We start from the raw sequence: 22,518 nt of genomic DNA on the forward strand, positions 1-22,518 counted from the left end.
ACTACAGAACTTTTACCTTCACCTAGAACAGGGTGCGATGACCGTGCCATGGCCCAGCAATCAAGGAGCCTCAATCCTCACCACTAACACCAGGGAGGTTGTCTTCTAGAAGAAAGGGAAGGATAACTAATACACACAGTAAAGTACAATTTCCCTTAAGTGCACACAGAGATCACAGCCAGTCTGGCGCTGGTTGCTCCTTTGCTCACCAGGTCCCCAATAAGACTCCCCTCTGGCACAGCTATAGGGTCCAGGTTTCAGCCTAGCTGGGCAAGCCAGAACCTCCAGTACCCTCTTTGTTCAACCAGTGCTTCATGTCCCTGCCAAATAGCTGACACAACAAACACACACTTTGAGATATGTATTTATATAACTTCACAGACACTCGTGGGAAAGGCTGACACAGATTCTCCAGCTGTGCCCCTTTACCCAGACCATACGGTAGTAATCCCTGCCACCACCCAACTAATAATATCAGCTACTAAAAGGCCCTTAAAAGGGTGTCCAATTATTACTGTGCAATATTATTATCCAATGGTAATGTGACTAACAGTCAAGGCTTACTTTAGAGTGGCCTATTACAATAATCTCTATAAATATGCAATGTACTCTAGAGTTAATTAACTCATATTTTGGTTGTATAAAACTTCCCCTTTTCTCTCTAGACCAACCAGGGATGTCATAGACAAAAGCATACCACTAGGACAACTTGAATATGGGCTTCCACTGGTTGCAGCAGTATCCAAGAAAAACTCAACAGTGCAAACTATAAGTAACTCTGTCTGTTGTTTCATCACACTCTCCCCTAGAAATCAACATCATTGTATCACACTTAATAAAGCCAAATAGCTACCTCTCCAACAATGTGCCAACCTGTTTCTTGGATCTCAAGTCTACAAGCTCCTTAAAGAACACTCCCGTTCTTCTCTTGCCTCCAACCTCTTCAATCGACATGCCCCCAGTTACACTTTAAGAAGTCTTAATCACTCTGGTCCTCTTTTTCATTGTCCCAAAACTAGATCTCTCTATCATAGGTCCCAAACTCTGGGAATCCCTCACTATTAATTTTACAGAACACACCTCATACCCATCATTATATGCTCAGTTTAAAGATTATCTCATGTCTGAGTCAGTTTGCAAATGCTTCCCCTCTGGAAACATCATCTAATCTCCCACTTTCCCCTTCACCAATCAGGTTCCTTTGTCTTCCTCACATTATTTCCCTACACTAATATGTGACATTTCTTCCAGATTGTATACAGTTAATATATGTGTGCCCTCACCTTACTTTTATTCTTTGTGCTCTATCCCTTCAGTATTTCACTCTAACCAACTCTTCCTATTCTCCACTGTCCTTTATACTTTATTATTAGTAGTATTATTGATTCCCAGCTAACTTCACACAACATTTTGTTTGTATTCATAATACTTCTTGTTAACCTGCTTGTCTATTGTCATTTATATTTGCCTGGGCTGCAAGTGAAATAGGTCCATTTGGATCACTGCTCTACCCCTGTTACCAAATTGAATAAATAAATAAATATTTTTTCACCTTTCACATTACTTTACTGTTCCTACATACTGCTGTCACTTTTACATGTTTTTGCACTTGTGAATACTACTATATTGATATTGTTTCCAGAATGTACAACAGTCACATCTCATATTCTTGTATCCTTTAGCCACATCCTATATCATCACTGTTTTCCCGTCCAATCTATTGTTCCTTTCTGTCTTACACCAAGGACAGGTTATTAAGTTATTCTGCTTTATCAGACATTTTGACTTCAACAGCCATTATGGAATCTCAGTCAATGGTTGCCCCTTCTGTAAGCAGCCAGATAGCACTAGGTATGTTGAGGCAGTGTAGCAACTGCCTTATGCTCCCTGAAAACACTTTATTGCTACTTAGCAATTGTTCGATATGTTAGAGGTGCAAGCATTTATTGAATTTGAAGGCTAACATTTCAACTCACAGCACATTTGCTAATCAAAACACACACACGCGCACACACACACACACACACACACACACACACACACACACACACACACACACACACACACACACACAAAACTACAGCAAATATCAGCTCCGTTACTCCAACTTACAGTGAGGTTGTGAAGAGAAAACTGCCTAATCCTTCCATAAAGACCAGGAAACCTCACCAGTTCACTCACACAGCAAGACATCCACCTTCATTCTATATGCCCATAGCCAGTACACATACTTCTAAGAGTCACAAGGGTGCAGACTCGAGGTTCTTAAGGTCCACTGAGACTGCATCAACCCACTGCAATGTTTTAGTAACAGGTGATTCTATTGTCAGGTATACAGTTACCACCCTCACCAGGCTATGCAAGAATAAGGTAATGGTTAGATATCTTTCTGGAGCCACAATATAGGATGTAACAAGGGCTGTTAGATCCCTCCATTCTGACAAATATGATTATGACCAAGTAGGGGTTCATATCCTTATGGATTCTACCACAGGAGACATGCAGAAGTCTATGACTGAGCTTCCTATACACATGCACAAGGCATGAAAGAAAATAATCTGGTTTGATATTTTGCCGTTACCCAGAATGATGCTAATATTCAAAGACAAGATCATTGATTTTAATAACTGACTGTGTAACAGATGTCATTTTAGGGGTATGCAGTATGCATAAGTTTATGAAGGGATGGCTGGCAAACATTTCTGCTTTGCCATGTACAATTTGCATCACATTTACCAATGTTTTCACATTCTGCCTAAAGCCTTTGCTGTTCCCAAAGTGTTTTTTTTTTTTTTTGCAGTAGAGTTCATACACTGCACATTCCAACTTAGTAAAGTCTACTATGAAGTGCATTGAAGTGACTGTACAGAGTGCTAGGCGACAACAAAAAAATGGCAAACATGAAGCCCTCCTGCAACTTAAATGCACTCATACATGTGTATTTACAGAGATGTGGTTTCAAAGTAAGCACCCCCTCTAACCTTGGGTTTTGTGCCTATCATGCCTTCAGACCTCCTGGCAGTTGTGACAGAGTATCAGTCTTTGTAAAGGATATTATTACCTCCCAACTGATTCCTCTGGATGTCAAATATGAAATCTGAGATGCCCAAATTCCCCTCAATAAGATTAATTACCACTTCATAGCTAATTATAGAACATCCTCAATGTCATCCTCTGAGCACATTAGCTATCTTAACAGCTTTATTAAAATAGGTTCATAGGTGTATACTAGGTTAAGCCTTAAAAGCCTAGCCATGCAACTAAAATGTGACCCACAAATTGGAGCTATATTTGATTTATAGGGGTGATTTACTGACTACCTCTGTCCATCAGAGACTTAGTCACCCAAGCAGGGGTGAATTTCCAGTTACCCATCCATAGGTCCAAGTTGTGCTTAAATAGGGATAGGGAGGAACTCTGCTTCACTTGGATGGGAAGCCTGTTCCAGAGAATGGGAATTCTCTGAGAAACATATCTGTCTCTCCAACATGCCCTATTTATGTTGCAAGCAAATTTTAAGTGTTTTTATCTTGTAGTTCTGATGCTTTTTGTTTTGTGATTGTGCAAAACATTCATCAAAACATGGTCCAGGGAATTCTTGTATGCCAGACAAAGCTCACCTGTTAGACGTCTGTATGATACTTAGTAAAGAGACAGGGCTTTGAGGTGATCAGAGCAGGGCATTATGTTTACTCCCTGTATTCTTTTTGCAAGGAACCTTTGAGGATGTTCCAGTCACTGCATGTGTCTGGTCAGGTACATACTGAAGGGGGCATTATATGATATGATGGGTCTCATGAGGACCGAGTAAAGGACTATGAAGAGCTCTCTGGTCCAAGATGCCATGCCCTTGTTTATACGTTGAGCAACATAGAAGGATTTGCTTACTACCTTGGTCACATGTTGGTTGAAGGCTAGGTTGCTATCTGTATGAGGTCCCAGATCCCTCACTAGTGAATCAACTTTTAAGGGTGATTTATTAATGACATAGTTACTTGAGGTGGCAGACTTCCCAAAAGGTGCTATACTACAGTGTATTTCTTGGTACTGAGTTTTAAGCCATGGATTTGGCACCAAGCATTTTTCTGTATTAGACTTTCCTGAAGGGTGCTCTCATCTTGGGGGGAATTCAATGACTGCTTGCATTTTAAAGTCATCTGCAAACCTGGTTAGCCAGAGATCTTTGACGTTGGCTTTGGCATCTGAGATGTAGATGACAAAGAGGAGTGGGCCTGGCACAGACCCCTGGGGATTCCACTGGTGACTGGCTTCTTTGTGGAGGTGTCCTCATCAATTCTAACCTCCTGAGTCCTATCAGTGAGCAAGCAAACTATCAAGTGTGTTATAAAGGGGTTTATACTCAGTTCTGTAACTTTGTTGACAATGCCTGAGTGGGGGTATTGTATCAAATGCCTTAGCCAGATCTAGGTAAGCAGTAGGCACTGTTTTTCCATCATCCATTGCCTTAGTGACTTTTTCAAAGAAGTCCACCAGATTCAGTAATCATTACCTTTTTGACAAAGCCAAACTGGGATGGATGCAGTAACTGCAGGTCTCCTATGTCCTTGTTGATAACTTCCATGTCAATTCTTTCCATGGCTTTGCAGATAAGACTAGTCTGACTAGGGGGACTGTAGTTTCCAGGATCTGTTGAAAGACCTTCCTTATGAAAGAGAATTACCATTGCAGTCCTCCATTCACATGGCACAAAGCCTGTTTTAAGACTATAGTTAAATAATGACTCCATGGGTCCTGATAAGTTGTATTTTAGACTATTCTGGAGGCATCCTGTGATGTTATTGGGGCCCATTGAGGCTGTTATCCTGGCTTTAGTGAGTGCAGCCAGTACATGCTACATAGTTATAACTGGAGAGGTTATGTTTGAGGGCATTATTGGGTTGATGGTTGTGGATGACAGGAGGGTAAAGTTGGAACTAAATTTGTCTGCTAAGAGGTTCTCTGTATCACCAGGCTCAGTGAATGTGGCACCTTTAACCACCAGTTTAGCACATTGTCTTACGCTACCCTTGAGGTTTCAGACATAGTTGTAGAGGATCTTATGGTTATCTTTCACCTGGGAGGATACCTTAACCTCAAAGATTGCTTTCCTTGACCTAATTAGCCCTCTTAGTTTCCTATTTACTTTGATGAGAAAGTTTTTATCTTTATGGGAGTTACTGTTCCTGATTTTTGCCATAATTCTTTTCCTTTTGTTGTATATCTTGTTTAATTTGGGATGTCACCAGGGTGGTTTGTTAATGGGGCTAATTCTGGGCTTACTTGTGGTAGGTACAGTAGCCTCTATGCAGCCATTGGCATGGTTGTACAGAGTTTCTAAGAGCAATTCAGCATACGCTGGTGTGTTCTTGAGGTTTGGAGGGGCATTGAATTTGACAAACCATCACTTATTAGCAGGTAATTTTCCTTTGAATAGTTCTTAACTGTTATTTGTTTTAATGGGATTATGGAGTTGATTTTGATTTCAAAAGAGATAGCTTTATGGTTGGACATTACCAGGGAAGACGAGACATGGGGGTACAGCATTCTCCCATATTTGTTTGCACAATGTCCAGTATGTTGGAGTCTCTTGTTGGAGTATTCACTTTTTGGTCAAGGGTGTTTGTATTTATGAATTCCAGGAATATCTGGTCTGTAGATTTGAAGCCATGTAGGATTCCCAATCTATACAAGAGTAATTAAAGTCTCCCATGACTAGTGTGTTAGGTTGGATGCTAAGTGCCTCCAGTAGGTCCAAGTATGCATTGTGAGCTTCTTGGAACATGGAGGGTGACCTATAGCTGACTAGGATATAGTATAGGATTTTGTCTATGGTAATTTGCATGTGGAAGAACTCCAGCACATCATCCTGTTTGACCACCTGGCAGATATGCTTGTTAATGATGCATAATAAGAGACCTCCTGCCTTATCCCTTGTCTGGGCAGCTCCTGGTCTGAAAGTGTGGAAAGCACTAAAACCTTGCATTGCTGGGATACTCCCTGCTGCTTTAAACCATGTCTCGGTAACTGCACAGATATCTATATTCTCAAGTGTGAGGGGGACTTGGAGGGAGTGTAGTGTTTTATTCAGGCTTCTGGCATTGAGCAGTAACACCCTTAGTTTCCATTGAGTTGACTTTGCTATATCGGTAGGTTTGTCAATTTAGTATTGCCTAAAAAAGGCACTATGGGGCTGGACAAAGCCTTAGCTAATATTCAAAAGCCTAGAGGGGAAAGGCGCAGTCTTGGCAAAGCAACATGATCTGTTGACCATGTCATCCCAAGCTGACAAATATTGGATTCCCTTAGAATGACCCCAGAAAGACAGACAGTTTTTGAAATCAATCATTTTTTGCTCATATTGTGGCATCATCCTCAGTGATAGTAATATGCTTCTCAGTGCCAGGCTCATACTAACCTGAGACACATAGTCTGAAAGCTCTATAATGTCTCTGTGCATCTAGCCCAGCAAGGCACATCTCAGGCCATTTACACCTACATGGACTATGACGGAATCATACTGGTGCCTGTGGAGTAATGACTTGAGTGCATGCATGATTTGGTGGATTCTAGCTCCAGATAAGTAAATAACATTTATCTTCTCCTTGCTCAGCCTGGTTAGAGGGGCATCAGTATATCTTACAATGGAGTCCCCAATGACGAGAGTCCTGGGAAGTGTGTTTGCTTGCCTTAGGGGTTTAGTGTTTGGGGCTCCACTGAGAGTGACAGTATGTGTGGTGTTAGGTACTTCTAGGTGTTTCTGAGTGCTCTTGGATTTGCTAAGGCATAGCCTTGACAGCAGGTGGTCTAGGGGCTATTTGTTGTTTAGGAAGATTGTTTTTAAGTGCCTCAGCATATGTTAGTCTATGTGTTTGTTGTGTACAATATGAGGTGGCTGATGCAAGCGTGGTTTCAGCAACCTGATGTGAACTTGTATTGAGAGTTCCGCCTTCAATGTCATTGTGTAATTATACCTCTCATACACTGTGTCTGATTCTTTAAGGATTAAGTGGTTTTTAATATATGTGAGACAATTGCTACAGTGTCTGAAGATGCCCATATCCACCAAGCTGGATACAAAGAAGTTAGAAAACTGCATATCCATAATGTCCAGTCCTTCGATTTGTGAGTTATGGGAGTCAGGGATGTATTCTGGTTAGAAGACTGCTAAGGATGCTTTGTAGTACTAAATTCTACTGACTTTAATGCTTACACAATACCAAATTCTACTAAATCTGCAGGTGTTGCCACTCAACGCCCAACTAGCTGCTCTAAGCTTATTGGTGCACAAGGTATTTGCACTATATTGCTGCTTTACAGGTTATAGTTTTATGGATTATTCTATACAGCAAAGAAAATGTGCTTTCTAGGTGTTTTCTGCTGTACAGGGCACTGCTAGCCCACACAAACATGTAACATTTATAGAAGCACATTAAAAACAGAAAACTAAACAATCAGTCCTCTGGCCAATAAAATGGCTGCATAATGAGTCCTTTTGTCTATTTCCCAACCCAGCTAGACCAGGGAGACTCCTTCCACAAGATGAATAAATCCAGTGCTCCTACAGTAAAACACAGTAGAAGAGACCCACAAGTGCAATGCTAACACAAACCACTCAAGCAACTAGCTGGAAATTCCTTGCTGAAGTAATTTCAAGACAGTAACAGTGAAAGAGTTTTTTTTTTTGTTTTGCTTTTTACAAAAAAAAATCAGTGAAATGCAGACATATAAGCAGTAAACAAAAGTGATAATTGAAAATAAGTTTGATTTATTTTCCCTGGATGGCACTGGATGCAAGTAAAACCCTTCTGGAATGCAGGCTAGGACTACAGGCTTTGCTGAGCTCCAGGAAAATGACCAGGAGACAGTATGTAGTAAAGGAAGTTTACTCAAGAACACTGGTTTTCTGGGTGGGCACCCAGTATCATGGGTCTCTGGACAACAATGTATGGGAAGAGTACATTTATAGCAATGAAAGATAGGAGGGTGGGACTTTGGAAATCAGAATGGTAGAGAGCAGAGACACAGCCTTATGAAACTACAACTAAATCAACAACAGCACAAGAGTGGGATGGTTGGGAAACTTTTCAAGGGACAAGCAGGATAGCTACAGAGGCTGGTAGTCAAATAAAGGCTACTACAGTTAAAGGCACCAGACTATGCAGAAATGTACCAGTAACACTGTTTATGGAAAAATGCAGTAATAAATGATTATGGCACAAATTTGGTAGTAGGAGTATGCAGTTCTGCCACAACTGTGAATTAAACTAGAAGATGTTGGCCCAGCAGGGTATAAAATACAAACAGATAGCTTTTACAAGTTCTACTTGTGAAAATGGAAGTGAGGAATAACTAAGGTACCTGAACAAACTAAAAAATGCAGTCAGATGGAAAAGAGCAGAAAGGTACAAAGTAGTATCACCACACAGGTCATTATAAGTGCATTTAAATATTTAAGCAGAATAGAAATAATTAAAATAATTTAATTCTCTTACTTTTTTGAAAAGCTAGTTACTCACAGTCCCACACCTCTCCAAGTCTTCATTAAACCTTTCTGCTGAAAGACTTCAGTTAGCTACTTACTAGGCTACTGATCAATGAGGATCTTTAGAAACATAACCACACATTTACCCAAAGTTTCCCTGTGCCTCCAGTGAAAATGGGCTCTTGTGACCCAGTCAGACTTTCCCTGTAAACAAATGTCAATAAATAAATTAATAATCAGTTAATAAATTAACTGACATACACTGCTAGTGATTGACTTGCCCGGTGCTACCTTGATATTGGGGCCCATGTGCCCTTGATATTGTCTGTACAAATATGACCACTTTTTCACATCTCCATATGTTTCATCTTCTTTCATTAAATTCGATGATAAATCAATAACCTTTTCCTTTAAAACTCATGATATCTGCCCTGTGTTTAGAGACTTTTCAAAATCTGAAAAAAATCCTCTTCAGTTACTTGATGACCTAAATAAATTTTGCCGTAATCCTCCTATGGGCCTCACTAGTAAAGCTGATGCTTATATCTCTGACCAATTTCACTGTGTAATATTACTGTTATCCAAATAGTAAGCGTGACCCAGGGCTAAGGCTAGACTGGAGTGGCTTGGACAATATCACCAAATACATACAAATACTCTAGAGCTTAAATTTCCTTTACACAAAACAGCCACAGTTGAAAGGTTTAAAAATATTTAATAATAAATAATAAAAACACAAGACAATTCTGATTACTACAGCACAATGACATTACAGAGTTTGGAAATCACAGGAAAATGCTTGAAGATAATACTGTAGAATAGTCTGACAAATATAGAAAACAGCTAGACTAATCTGGCTATTTCTATCTATCTCTAAGAGAAATCACTGATGTTCTTCGTGTTTCACTGTTGTAGCCATACCCTGTGGGTTATCCCTGCTGTGGTAGCCCTCGGCTGACCAGAATATCAGAGTCAATGTTTTTCTGCATCAGCTGCTGTCACCTGTAGACTGATGTCAGGTTGCCAGTGCTATAAAGCAAGGCAGCTGATGCCATTACATCAGTCTTTCTTGCCATGGAGCCTGTAGCAGAAGCATGTGCTGGTCAGTCACTACCAGAGCTCGGATCACAGCTGAAAATGTCTAAGGCTAAGTACCCCGTTGGGGATCTCTTTTTCTTGCACTAACCGATGTCTGAAAAAGTTAACAATTGTTTTGCCTGTGGAAAGCAGATCCCACACTGAGACTTCCATTCATACTGTGTCACTTGCTTAGGCCCAGAGCACGACATCACCCGTTACTGGTTCTCTGCCCTCTTTAACATGAGAACCATTCATCATAGAGCTCTTTTTGTAGACAGGTATTTCCATCCTCCATCTTCACAAATGGCATCCATAGAGACTCCAAAAAAGTGTAGCGATAAAGACAGAGACAGACCACACAGGGCTAAGCTTTCCAATGACTCTTCCGGTAAGCAGGTCATCAGTTCTCCAGAATTCAGTGAGGCACTTTCGCAGCTCCTGACGCCCAATGTGATTGCTACACAGGCCTCTACTGAGACCTTTTCATGCTGCAGAAATCTTCTTTGTCTTCAGAGCCTTTGGTTTTCTCTGCCTCGGTTGGGTCCGGAGCCACGACACAGGCACCAGCTTCCGAGGAGGTCTTTCACACTATAGTCAGAAACCGTCTTCACACCCAACTCCCGTTTCTTTCAGACCAATGAATACTCTTAGGCCTAGAAGTCAGGCCACCACTAGAAAATCTATCTCTAGCTACCATCTTACTCGCGCCCCTCCACCCCAGGCCCAAATGCTTAAGATGGCAGAGGATCTTATTTCCCTTATCAGAGGCAGTCAAGCCACAACTTCTAAAAGGAAAAGACACCCTTCTCCTGAACTATTGACGGAGCAAGATTCTGAGGAATCAGATTATTCAGATTTTGAAGAAGAACAACAGCCTCTAACTGCTTATGAGGATTCAGATGCAGAGGAATCCATCTCTTCTGCCTCCCTACCAGAAGACCTCTCCTTTGGGGAAACCCTCCACACCCTCAGGGAACATTTCCAATGGGAATCTCAGGATTTCCCTCAGTCTAAGAAAAGGCTAAGCGAATTTCTAGGCCTACCACAACATAAACCCCTTGCCACCCCTCCCATTTTAGAAGTGGTGGATGACGTTTTCCATGAATCCAGTTTAACCCCAGATGCCCTCCCACCTACTCCCAGTAAACCAGATAGGTATTTCAGAGTACTAGACACTCACAACTACCTGTACATAAATCCTGCTGCAAACCTTGAGGTCATTACACAGGGTCCCAAGGGAGCCAGGGCTAGTTCTGCAAAGAACCCTACCCCTTCTGATAAGGATGCCAGAGTTCTGGACAGATGGGGCAATAAATGTTATACCTCTGAAACGTTAACTATCAGAGCTCTCAACTATCAGTTCCATATGTTAAAATATCAACAGCACACTTTGGAACTATTAAAGCAAAATATTTTACCTTTCTTGACTGTGCCAATTCTAACGAGTTAACAGATTTATTGCACTCTACTTGTCAAGTGGCAAGGCACTCTTTACACTGTGGATATGATGCATTAGTAGCCTCTAGCAGGGCAGCAGTGTCTGGATCTGTCAGTAGGAGACATGCATGGTTGAAGGAACAACCTCTACCTGATCATGTCAAGTCTGAATTAATTGATGCACCTTTGAATAAAGACTGCTTGTTTGGAGAAAAAAACAGAAGAGGTGCTTAAAAAGATGGAACACAAAGCAAAATCTATACAAACAGTAAAATATTTCTTTCAGGTTCAACCTCCTAGAATCAGCAGGAATTTTTCCTCTAAGCACTGGTCCTTTCCTGCTCCTAGCAGAAAGGGGCAAGCTAAGCCCTATGGAGACAGGCCACCCAGGTCCTAACAACAGAGAACCAAACAGTGGACCACGTCCACCTCTAAGGCAGGGAGATCTAAGCCATCCCTCTATTACAAAAACTCTAAATGACTCCCACTCCCCCCTATGTCCTCCTTTCACCCAAAAGCTCGGAGGAAGGCTGTCCCACTGCAAAGAAAATTGGCTGTCTGTAACCAAGGGCCAATGGGTCATTTTTCAGGGATACAAATTCATTTTCAACAAACTCCCAATTCCCAGAGCATACCCAGACTTACCTCTCAATCAGTGGGCAGAGGCATTAAAACAAGTCCAAACTCTCATAATCCAGGGGGCAGTAGAACCTGTCCCCACAGATCAAGCAGGCAAAGGCTTTTATTCCAGGTTTTTCCTTGTTCCAAGAAAGGAGGGCAATTGGTGCCCCATCCTGGATCTGTCCATTCTGAACACATCCCTGGTGGTCTCTAAATTCAAAATGCTAACCCTGCAGCAGCTGCTGTCTATGCTGACAAAAAAATGTTTGGTTAATGACCCAGAACCTAAAAGATGCATACCGCCATAACCCCATAAGGGAGATCTGCATGGAATTCCTCCATTTCAGAGCAGGCTCACAACATTTTCAGTTCTCTGCTCTTCCCTTTGGCTTATCTACTGCTCCCAAGGTTTTCACCAAATGTTTGGCCCCGGCCATAGCATTTTGCAGACAGAAAAATATACAGATTTACCCTTATCTGGATGACTGCCTCATTCAGGCAGAGTTCAAAGAAAAGCTGCTTCAGGACCTACACTTTGTCAAAACCCTACTGACTTCCTTGGGGTTCACCATCAATGAAAAGAAATCAAAGCAAACTTCCTCCAGGAGGATCATTTTCCTGGGAACACTGCTGGACACAGCATCCCAAAGGGCCTTCCTATCCCCAGAAAAGTAAAGCTTCCTGCCTCTCTACTTTACCCAGCTGGCATCCAAAAGTCACCTCACAGTGAGGAAGTTGCTGCAAGTCTTGTGGTACATGGCTTCTTGCATCCTTCTCATTCCCCTGGCCAGGCTTCACATGAGGAAACCTCAGTGGTATCTAAAGAACCTTTGGTGTCAACACTCACAGCCTCTAGAAACCTCTCTCTCTCTGATCCCCTGTATAAGGGCCAAGTTTCTCTGGTGGGCAAGAGCCTGTGCCAAGAATCAGGGTCTCCCCTTCATCCACCACCCTACCGGGCAGACCATCACCACTGATGCCTCATACATTGCTTGGGGTGCCTACCTAGCTATCAGGTGCACGCAAGGTCTTTGGGATGCCCAACACTTTCCCTTGCATATCAACCAGAAGGAAATGATGGCAGTGTAAAAGGCTCTGACAGCTTTCCAACCCCATCTCAGCCTAAGAGTTCTCCTTATCAAAACAGACAACACCACAGTAATGTGGTACATCAAACAGGGAGGGACACAATCCTACCCTCTGTGCAGGCTAGTCATGAACCTCTGGCTGACTACCTCCTCCATGAGATTACACCTAATAGCCTGATACCTACCAGGGATCAACAGCACCTCGGCAGATCTCTTAAGCAGACACTTACTGGATCCCCCAAATGTCAGCTCCACAAAAAGATCTTTTTGCAAGTCACTTAAGTGTGGAGAAATTCGGAGGGGGATCTCTTTGCTTTGCACCTCAACCATCAGCTAAAGAAATTCTGCACCAGGGAGTATCACCACCTGGCATGGAAGGTGGATGCCTTGACCTTCCCCTGGAATTCCCTCTTTGTGTGCGCATTTCCCCCTCTGCCTCTTATTCCCAAGGTACTCATCAAGATAAGGGAGGAGGGGCCCAAGGCCATCCTCATTGCTCCAGATTGGCGCAGACAACATTGGTACCCCTTGCTACACAGCCTGACATCACAACCTCCCAGGCAGCTTCCCCAGATCCCAAACCTCTTGTCTCAATCAGGGGGGGAAATACTGCAACCAGATTTGCAGACTCTCAAGTTATCAGCATGGCTGATACTCCCAAGGTAAGCAAGGACTTCTGCTAAGCAAGCAGGTCCTAGACATTATCACAGAGGCTAGAAGGCCCAGCACCAGAAAATCTTATGCAGGGAAATAGAAAAGATTCTGCTCCTGGTGCTAGTCCAGAGGGGGCAGTTCCTCACAATCTTCTGTCCCTCTTATCCTGGACTATCTAGCAGAATTACTCAATAGTGGCCTCTCCTTCGCTTCTGTTAAAATCCACTCCTCAGCCATTTCAGCTCATTTTAATACAGACCAGCCCCTGTTCTCTCATCCTTTGATTAAACAATTCCTCAGAGAGGCTTCGAATATCAGACCTCCCAGAAGGCCTCCCACTCCAGCCTGGGATCTTAATTATGTTTTGGAAAAACTAACCTTACCACACTTTGAACCTGCTGCTTCAGCAGAACTGAAATTATTTTCCTGGAAGAATGCTTTTTTTGCTAGATATCATCTCAGTCAAAAGGGTTTCTGAACTTCAGCACTGATGGCCATTAAGCCCTTTATCATTTTCCATGCAGACAGGGTTTCCCTTAGGACTAACCCCTCCTTTATGTCCAAGGGGGTATCTAATGTGACTCTCAACCAGGCCATTCATCTGCCCACCTTCTTCCTTAACCCTCAAAACACGGAGGAAAGAACTCTGCACTCTCAAGATGGGCACAGGTAGCTCTGACACTACCTAGACCATACTAAACCCTTCAGAAAAATGGACCAACTTCTTGTCAGTTTTGCCCTCGGGGACGAGGGGAAGCCCATTTCCAAGCAGACTATTTCCAAATGGATATCACACTGTATGCATTTCTGCTACAGATTTCATGGGAAACCTCCCCCTAATTCTACTCATACCCATTCCACTAGGGCAGCCTCCACTTCCACAGCATTCCTCAGAGGAGTTCCTACCAGGGACATCTTGGAAGCTGCCACCTGGACCTTGGTCCATACCATTACACAGCATTACCACCTTCTTCTTTTCTCTAAGGCTAGGGCAGGGTTTGCCTCTGCAGTGCTGCAGGGCTTGCTTACCCTTGCCTAGGTCTCTATCTAATCCTGCCACCCCTCTCATTAGCTTTTGGAATCCTCCCACAGATGATGACTGCAACAGTGAAACACAAAGAACATAGTACATTTGTGTACACTTACCATAAATGCAGATGTTTGAGTGTATTCACTGCTGCAGTCCTGGTTTCCCTCCCTCCTTCCCCCTTAGATCCTCTTTCATTAGGGAAACATAAGCTTTTTGAGGTGGCTGTTATTCACCGGGACCACTTTGCCATATTTCCTGGGGCTTCCGACTGGTTAGGGTAAGAAAAACTGATGTAATGGCGTTAGCTGCCTCGCTTTATAGCTCTGACAACCTGATGTCAGTGTACATGTGACAGCAGCTGACGCTGAAAAACATTTAATCTGGTATTTGGGCTGGCCGAGGGCTACCACAGCAGGGATAACCCACAGGTGATGACTGCAACAGTGAATACACTCGAACATCTACATTTATGGTAAGTGTACAAATGTACTTTCTAAATAAATTTCTTACTTACAGAGCAAAGGCAGAGTGCTGTGAGTTGATGTGTTCAGGTTCAGACAAAATCCAAAATTTTCTTTCTCTCTGACAAAGTCTTAAATTGATAATACAGTACTGGTGAGTTACTTCAGATTACATCATTCTTAACAGTTCTGATTTAGTTTCCCAGGCCAACAGAAACTCAAAATTTACATTTCATTTTGTAACTTGCACCTGCAGGAAGCCACAGCAATAAAATACATTTTACATGTAAAATCTAGTAATTAACTGTTGTCCTAAGACAATAGAAGTAATTACTTAGTCCAGACATCATGTCTCCGACCCTGAGATCAAACAGTCATAGAATGCTTGACTTATCACCTTTCTCCCAGCAGAGTGCACTGTGGTTACATTTTTGAAGCTCAGTGCAACATATAATTTAATCATAACAGATAGTTCTCTTTGCAAACCAAGCCCGTGGATTACATTAATATTTACAATGACACAGAATTATTTACAAAATTCTATCTAGCTAGGCTGGCAGCCTTCACATATCTTCCCCCTGGAGAACTCAAGCTAGTTTTTCAAGTGACCCTTGAGAAATGCTGCTTGAGAGGGTTAGGTCTATTTGAATATACCTTACCCAATTCCCTTTCTTGAGAGCCCATCTGCATTGGCATTGCTAACCCCAATGCGGTGCTGCACTGACATAGCAAATGCTTGCAACTCCAGGCTCCATCTTAGCAACTTGGCATTTTGCTGGTTGGCTCTGTCTAACCATGTTAGGAGACTGTGGTCTGTCACTACAGTGAATTTTCTTCCATACAGATAAGGCTGAAGTGTCTGCAGGGCCCCACACTATGGCTAGACATTCCTTTTCTACCGCTGCATAGCATTCCTCCCTGGGTTGGAGCCTACGACTGAGATAAACCACTGGGTGCTCTTCTCCCTCTGAAGAAATCTGGCTAAGTACAGCCCCCACCCCATGGTTCGAAACATCCACCTGCACAACAAATTATTTGCTGTAATATGGACTGGCTATAACAGGTGGTCCTCCCAAAGCTTCCTTAAGCTTCTGGAATGCCTGCTGACATGCTGTGGTCCACACTACCTTATCTGGCCTGTTTTTCCTTGTCAGGTCAGTGAGGGGAGCAGTTATGGCACTATAAATGGGGATGAACTTTCTGTAGCACCCTGCTCTCCCTAAGAATGCCCTCACCTGCTTTTTGGTAACAGGTGCAGGCCATGCCTGAATGGCTTCCACTTTGGCAGGTTCTGGCTTGATCTTACCACTCCCCACTCTATATCCCAAGTAGGAGACCTCTGCCATACACAGCTGACATCTGCTGGGTTTAATGGTCAGCCTTGCCCTCTGTAGTCTTCCCAGCACCTCCCTGACATGCTGAAGGTGCTCTTGCCAGGAATTGCTGTAGATGGCAATATCATCTAGGTAAGCAAGGGCAAACCCTCCTGCTCCTGCTAGGATATTATCTACCAGCCTCTGGAAAGTCGCTGGGACATTTTTCATCCCAAAGGGCATCTTTGTGAACTCATACAAGCCAAAAGGAGTCACAAAGGCTGATCTCTCTCTAGCACTGGGAGTCAAGGGCACCTGCCAGTAACCCTTGGTAAAATTAATGGTGGTAAGATACTTAGCCCTACCCAGCTGCTCTAGGGCCTCATCTGTTCTAGGCATGGGGTAAGCATCTGACTCTGTGTGAGTATTTAATTTCTTGTAGTCCACACAGAAACTGATGTTGCCATCCTTTTTTAGCACCAGCACCACTGGGGAGGCCCAGGGACTGTTGGACTCTTGAATTACCCCTAGTTCCAACATTTACTGTATCTCTTCCCTCAGAATCTGTTTGACTCTCTCAGTCACCCTATAAGGGGCCTACCTAATAGGCCTTTGGGGTCTTGTATCCACCTGGTGCTGCACCAGGTGGGTTCAATCTGGTTTCCCAGTGAACATGTCCCCAAACTCCCATAACACTGCTCGGATTTCTTGAACCTGGATAGGAGATAGCTGCTGGGACATTGCTACCCCTTCCACTGAGGTGTCAGTTCGAGTATCACTGAGGAGATCAGTCAGCAGTTCTCCCTCAGACTCCTCCTGCAGTCCACTGCAAATACTCAGCACAGGGGCCTCCCAATCATGGTAAAGTTTCATCAGGTTAACATGGTACAATTTGTGCTCCTGCCTCCTGCCTAGCAGTTCCACCATGTAGTTAACATCACTTGCCTTTCTTGCCACCTTGTAATGTCCCTCCCAGGCTGCTTGCAGCTTGTTTTGTCTGACAGGTATGAGAACCATTACCTGCTACCCTACAGCATACTCTCTAGCTCAAGCATTCCTGTCATACCAGACCTTTTCTGTTGTTGGGCTATTGCCAGGTTCTCCTGGGCCAAGCCCATGAGTTCTCTGAGCCTTGTCCTTAGGTTCAGGACATATGCCGCAGCAGACTCCTTGTGGGATTCATCACGAATTAAATCTAGAGGCCCCCTCACCCTATGACCATACTGCAACTCAAAGGGTGGAAAATCTGTGGATTCCAGGGGAACCTCTCTGTAAGCAAACAACAGATGGGGTAAATATTTGTCCCACTCCCTCTTAAACTGGTCTGCAAACGCCCATAGCATGGACTTGATTGTAGAGTTTAACCTCTCAACCAGACCATTAGTCTGGGGATGGTAGGGGGTGGTCTTTAGGTGCTTCACCCCACAGTACTTCCATAGACAAGCCAGCATGTCTGACATGAAATTGTCTCCTTTGTCAGACACTATTTCTTTTGGGAAAACTACCCTGCTGAAAATCTCTAACAAAGCATTTGCCACCTTTTCCACCTGAATGGAGGACAAAGCCACTGCCTCTGGGTATCTTGTAGCATAATCTACTATCACTAAGATATACGTTTTCCCTGTAGAACTTGGGGTACTCAGAGGCCCCACAATATCCATAGCTACCCCCTGAAATGACTTCTCAATCACAGGCAAAGGCATCAAAGAAGATCTCACCTTGTCTCCTGCCTTGCCTACCTTTTGGTGCTGCTCACAGGTCCTGCAGTACCCTGTTACATCTCTGGAAATCCCAGGCCAATAGAAGTTCTGCATAATACGTCTCTTTGTACGTTTTATGCCCATATGACATGCAAAGGGAATATCATGGGCTATGGCTAGAAGCGCCAGACAGCAGGCTGTAGGCACTACCAACTGCTGTATTCTCTCACCTTCCAGCCCTCCCTCAGGGGTCCACTCTCTATACAGTAACCCTTTGTCCCAGTATACAAATTCTCCCTTCCTTCACAGTCAGGTGCCTCACTAGCTACCTGCCTCAGGCCTTGCAATGTAGGGTTTGAGAGGTGAGCCTGTCTCACCTCTCTCTTTGTAACCCTTCCCAGCTCCCCTGCCACAGGAAGTCTGGTATGTTTTGACAGTGGTGCTTCTACTTTGATTGTTTGGCTTTGTTTAACCAGTCTTCATCCGCCTGCCCTGGCTTGCCTTTCTTGTTTACTAATGTGGGCTGAAGGAGGAGCAGCACCTGCGAGGTTTGAGTATCAGAAGTGATACTTGTCTGATAGTGTCTGATAGTTGTCAACACAACTGCATGCAGCTAGGAATCAGTGAACCTTAGCTCCTTCTCTCAGCAGAAGTAAAACAGCAGCATTAATCTCAAGCTGCTTCCAGAGAAGTAGTTTAAGCCCAGATATTGCTGTGTTCAGTACACTTGCTATAGTTTTCACTTGGTAGATTCACTGGATAGAACCTACCATAGTTGGATAAAACAGTCAGCCTACACAAAGGTCCTGAAGAGGGTCAAACCAAATCTGCAACCTGACCACTCAGTGAAGCTCCATAAACACTGTCCCATCACAGTCCAGTATGAATCAATGCCCCTCTGCTTTTTCTCTCACCAGAAGCAAAGAAGTAGCATTGATCATAAGCTAGGACATAAGCAGCTATTTTCAGGCTTTCTTTTAATTGGCAATCTTTGAAAAGGTTAAGAAATAATATCCCTTTACTCTTTTTCTCACCAGGAGCAAAACAGTAGCACTATTTCCAAGCTGATCCCTGAGAAGCAGTTCTTAGGCTCTCCAGTGATTTAGTCTTGTTCCAGATTTTACAGGTTTTGAAAGTAAAATGTGAATAAGGATTAATTCTCTGAGTATTAAAGTGTGTACTAAATGTGTGGGATGATATGAAACAAATGCTAATTCAAGCTTTAGGAGACTTTCCCCAGTTATTTCTTCAGTGCCCAATAGGATAAGCAGATGACTTTAGACTGGGAGAAACTTCCAAAGTTGAATTTACAGTAAGGGTGGACATTTCAAAAGTCACCAAGTTTAAAAGCACAACAGGAGCTGCTGAGTGGGTGGGTGGGAAAATCCATTGCAGTCACACACAAGTAGTAGTCTCACAACACTTGCAGATAAATAAAAATGCAGATAAATAAGAAATTTTATTTCTCAACCTTTTCCACTAATTAGCTTAATTTCTTTTTAGTCAATGAATGGAAAATTATTTTTTTTCAAAGCAAACCTAGCCAAAAACTTTTAAAACTCCAAGAAAAAAATTAAAGTAAAACAAAATTTAAAATAAACTGTAACATAATAAGAACAAAACTCAAAAAGTAATGGAAGCATCCAGACCTTAAATGGAGAAATGTAATCTAAGATTCAGTGCAGTTGCACACCAGCAGTAGTCCAACAGCACTTGCAGCTAATAAACATAGCAATATTTGGTTCTAGTCCACAAGAATACTGACCACTTTGACCCAAAACAAATATCTTACAAGCTAACTGGCAATTTAGTGCATATTTTGCTCCACCCACAATTATAACTGTTCCACAGATTCCAAAGTCCCAGCTACTCTCATAATTGATGTATAACAAGTCCTGTCAGCTCTCCCAAAGTGGAAAATGCCTCATCCTTGGGCCCTGATAACATTCCAGGCTATCTTATCACTGCCATATAAAAGTCTATATGGACTCCAACTTAGCCTCTTTAATCTAAGCGTCTCTACTCTTAAACCTTGGAAAACAGACACTTTAATGTTGTTGCACAGTGATGGCTCATCTCCAGACCCTGGTAACTATACAGCCATTAGTCTCACTAGCTTTGTATATAAAGTGATGAATATATTATCACAAACCTCATTTAATTGTGACATTGAAAATCTCTTAACCATGGACATTTATCAATTTAGCTTTGTCAGAGGCAGGTCCTTCCTTTTTAACAAAAAAATCCATATGTTGTGCATCTGAAAGCAAGTTGGTTGTCCGAAGGGACCTAGGTAGGTAGAGTCACAGGTGACACTTCTGATAGCAAAAGAACTACAGAGGCATACCACAGGTCTCAGTGCTCGGCTCTCTCCTATTTGGCATCTATTTGTCAGGCCTTCAAGCCAACACCCCAGCTTACGTCTATGTGTGTTTGCAGACAACTGTGAATTGGATGTTGCTATTTAATCTTCCAGCAACTCACAGTCATTCCATGCTGTGTTACATTATGTTAACAATCAGTGCAAGGACAGTGACTTCAAGCTCACTGTGAAAAAATGTAGCATTGTTCATGTTGGTAAATGGGATCATAGGAGGTTACTAGGCTAATAGCCCTGGGGCCCTTACAAGCCTAGCCAAGAGTTTATCCCCAAAAAAGAAACCTTAGTCAGCACCTGTCACCCCTGTTAATAAGGGACAAAGGTGGAACCCCTGGGACAAATTTTTGGTTTCCCAGCCACTCATCAAATAAGCTATTTACACATCATACAATGCAGGAGACATTCCCGTCCAATCAGGCACTGTTGTAAGGGATTGAGGTACTTTTGCTGATAACCGCCATATCTCCAAAGCAGTTCAGAAAACCTTTGATCTGGCTGATCTGATTTCCAAAGCCATCTCATCTAGATCCAAAGAAGTCTTAATTCCCCCTCCTTATCTCTCATCAAACCCATTATTGAATATAATTCATCTTTTGACAATCATTTGTCTAAACATGTCAGTAAAGTGACAGATTGCAGACATTCCTAACTAAAATAATCACTGTCCTTAAGACTTTTAGTTACTGGGACAGAATGGCAGCCTTCTATCTGTACTCAGTCCCTTCTAGACTACTGTATGGTGATATCTGTCTATCCTTTCCAGCCATGAAGGATACATTAGTCCTTGAACTCCAATTTCTTTAAAGAATAAATGTCATCAAACACCCAGTTAAAGGAAGAAAACCTTCTTCAACCGATAAATTAGACACATTGGCATAATATATTCTTATCCCAATGTTTCCTTTAGTCCTGGAACAAACTTTCACTGTACATCAGACTGAATGGCACCTGTTCACCTTCAAAGTAAACCTAAATAATTGGATGATAAACTTTAGATTCTGTCCTTGTCTATCTTGCGTTGCTGTCCTTGAGGCCGGTGGGAATTTTTGGATATGGTTTATTGGCTAGGCTTGTAATGGTCTGTAGACTGATTCTATAGTACTTACCTGAGCAGCTGAACCTATGGAGGGTTTATACATTTCCAACTCACTTGCTGCCTTTCTTGAATATTCACTTTTCCTAAGTTTAATTACTTTATTCTTTCTTATCTAACTCCATGATATTAATTTTCTAAAAATAAGAGTTAAAAGATTTTAAAAAGGTTGTAAAACACAGTAATTACTTGTGGCACACAGACTGCTGATAGCCTTCCATAATCACACTACAGTATTTAGTATTTTACTAATGTTTAATTAAAGATCTCCTGAAGAGAAATAACAATTGATGGGAATGAACCACTATGCAGACAAAATTACTGTAAAGCAGACCTGGGGGCTGGTGCCTCACACACCAACCAATGTTAGAAGGAACGCTGTTTTAAGACCAGCTTAGTACTTCACAAGAAATGAGAACAGCCGATGATCACTCTGTCCAGAACAGAATAACACATAAGGTGGGTAATTCCAAATTTTATAATTTTATGTTACAATGATCCTCCCAAAACAAGATCTGGAAAAGTTTCAGCCACTTAGGAGATATGCACCCATATCTTCCTGAGCCCTGTATTTGTGTCACAGCTTTAGCGTTTGAGTCTCATGATATAACCTACTAAAACATTTGTAATAAGGTATCGATAACATACATGGTATGTATAAAATGGACTGCAGTGAATAAAGTAAACATATATTTTCTTCATACTGGTCAGAAATTACCTTCGTAAGTCCAGTGACTGTGGCTTGGACCTAGAAAGACAAGAAAAAGAGGAAATATTAGAGAATTGTCCATCTTCAAACACTTTACAGTAATGTACAGTTAATTTTTCTCTAGCAATGATATAAATAATATAAATCTGTATCTTCACACTTTGACTGGTCAAATATTTCCATTGCAATCTTCTAGAACAAATGAATCACTGCATGTCTTTTCCAGAACTAATGTTACAGAACCAGTGTTCAAAAAAAAAGTATGATGTGGGGGGCAGATGTCAATGCATACCTCTCAACTGTCCAGATTTTTGCAGAATGTCCAGATTTTTGCCTTATATTTTTGGTCTGTTCTTCATAAAATTTGTGGTTTTCTGGCAATTCCTGTACAGTTTGAACATCTTCTTTGGTAGAGCTGAGGAAAGACACAACAAGATGGCACTAAAGCTACCCACTGATGAGAAGGATGA

At 42.3% G+C, this 22,518-nt stretch overlaps 1 protein-coding gene across 1 annotated transcript in view; it reads right to left on the reverse strand.

Annotated features, from left to right (window-relative positions):
* The window catches only part of CA9 (carbonic anhydrase 9), a 733,318-nt gene extending 711,188 nt beyond the window's left edge, over positions 1-22,130 (reverse strand). Inside the window, exon 1 of the mRNA XM_044087344.1 lies at positions 22,058-22,130. Coding sequence (XP_043943279.1) covers positions 22,058-22,130 — 73 coding nt within the window. The remainder of the gene's footprint in view (positions 1-22,057) is intronic.
* Positions 22,131-22,518: the final 388 nt, after the last annotated feature.

Source organism: Protopterus annectens, chromosome 1.part1 (assembly GCF_019279795.1).
Source record: "Protopterus annectens isolate FY-2018-M chromosome 1.part1, PAN1.0, whole genome shotgun sequence".
Classification (NCBI taxonomy): domain Eukaryota; kingdom Metazoa; phylum Chordata; order Ceratodontiformes; family Protopteridae; genus Protopterus; species Protopterus annectens.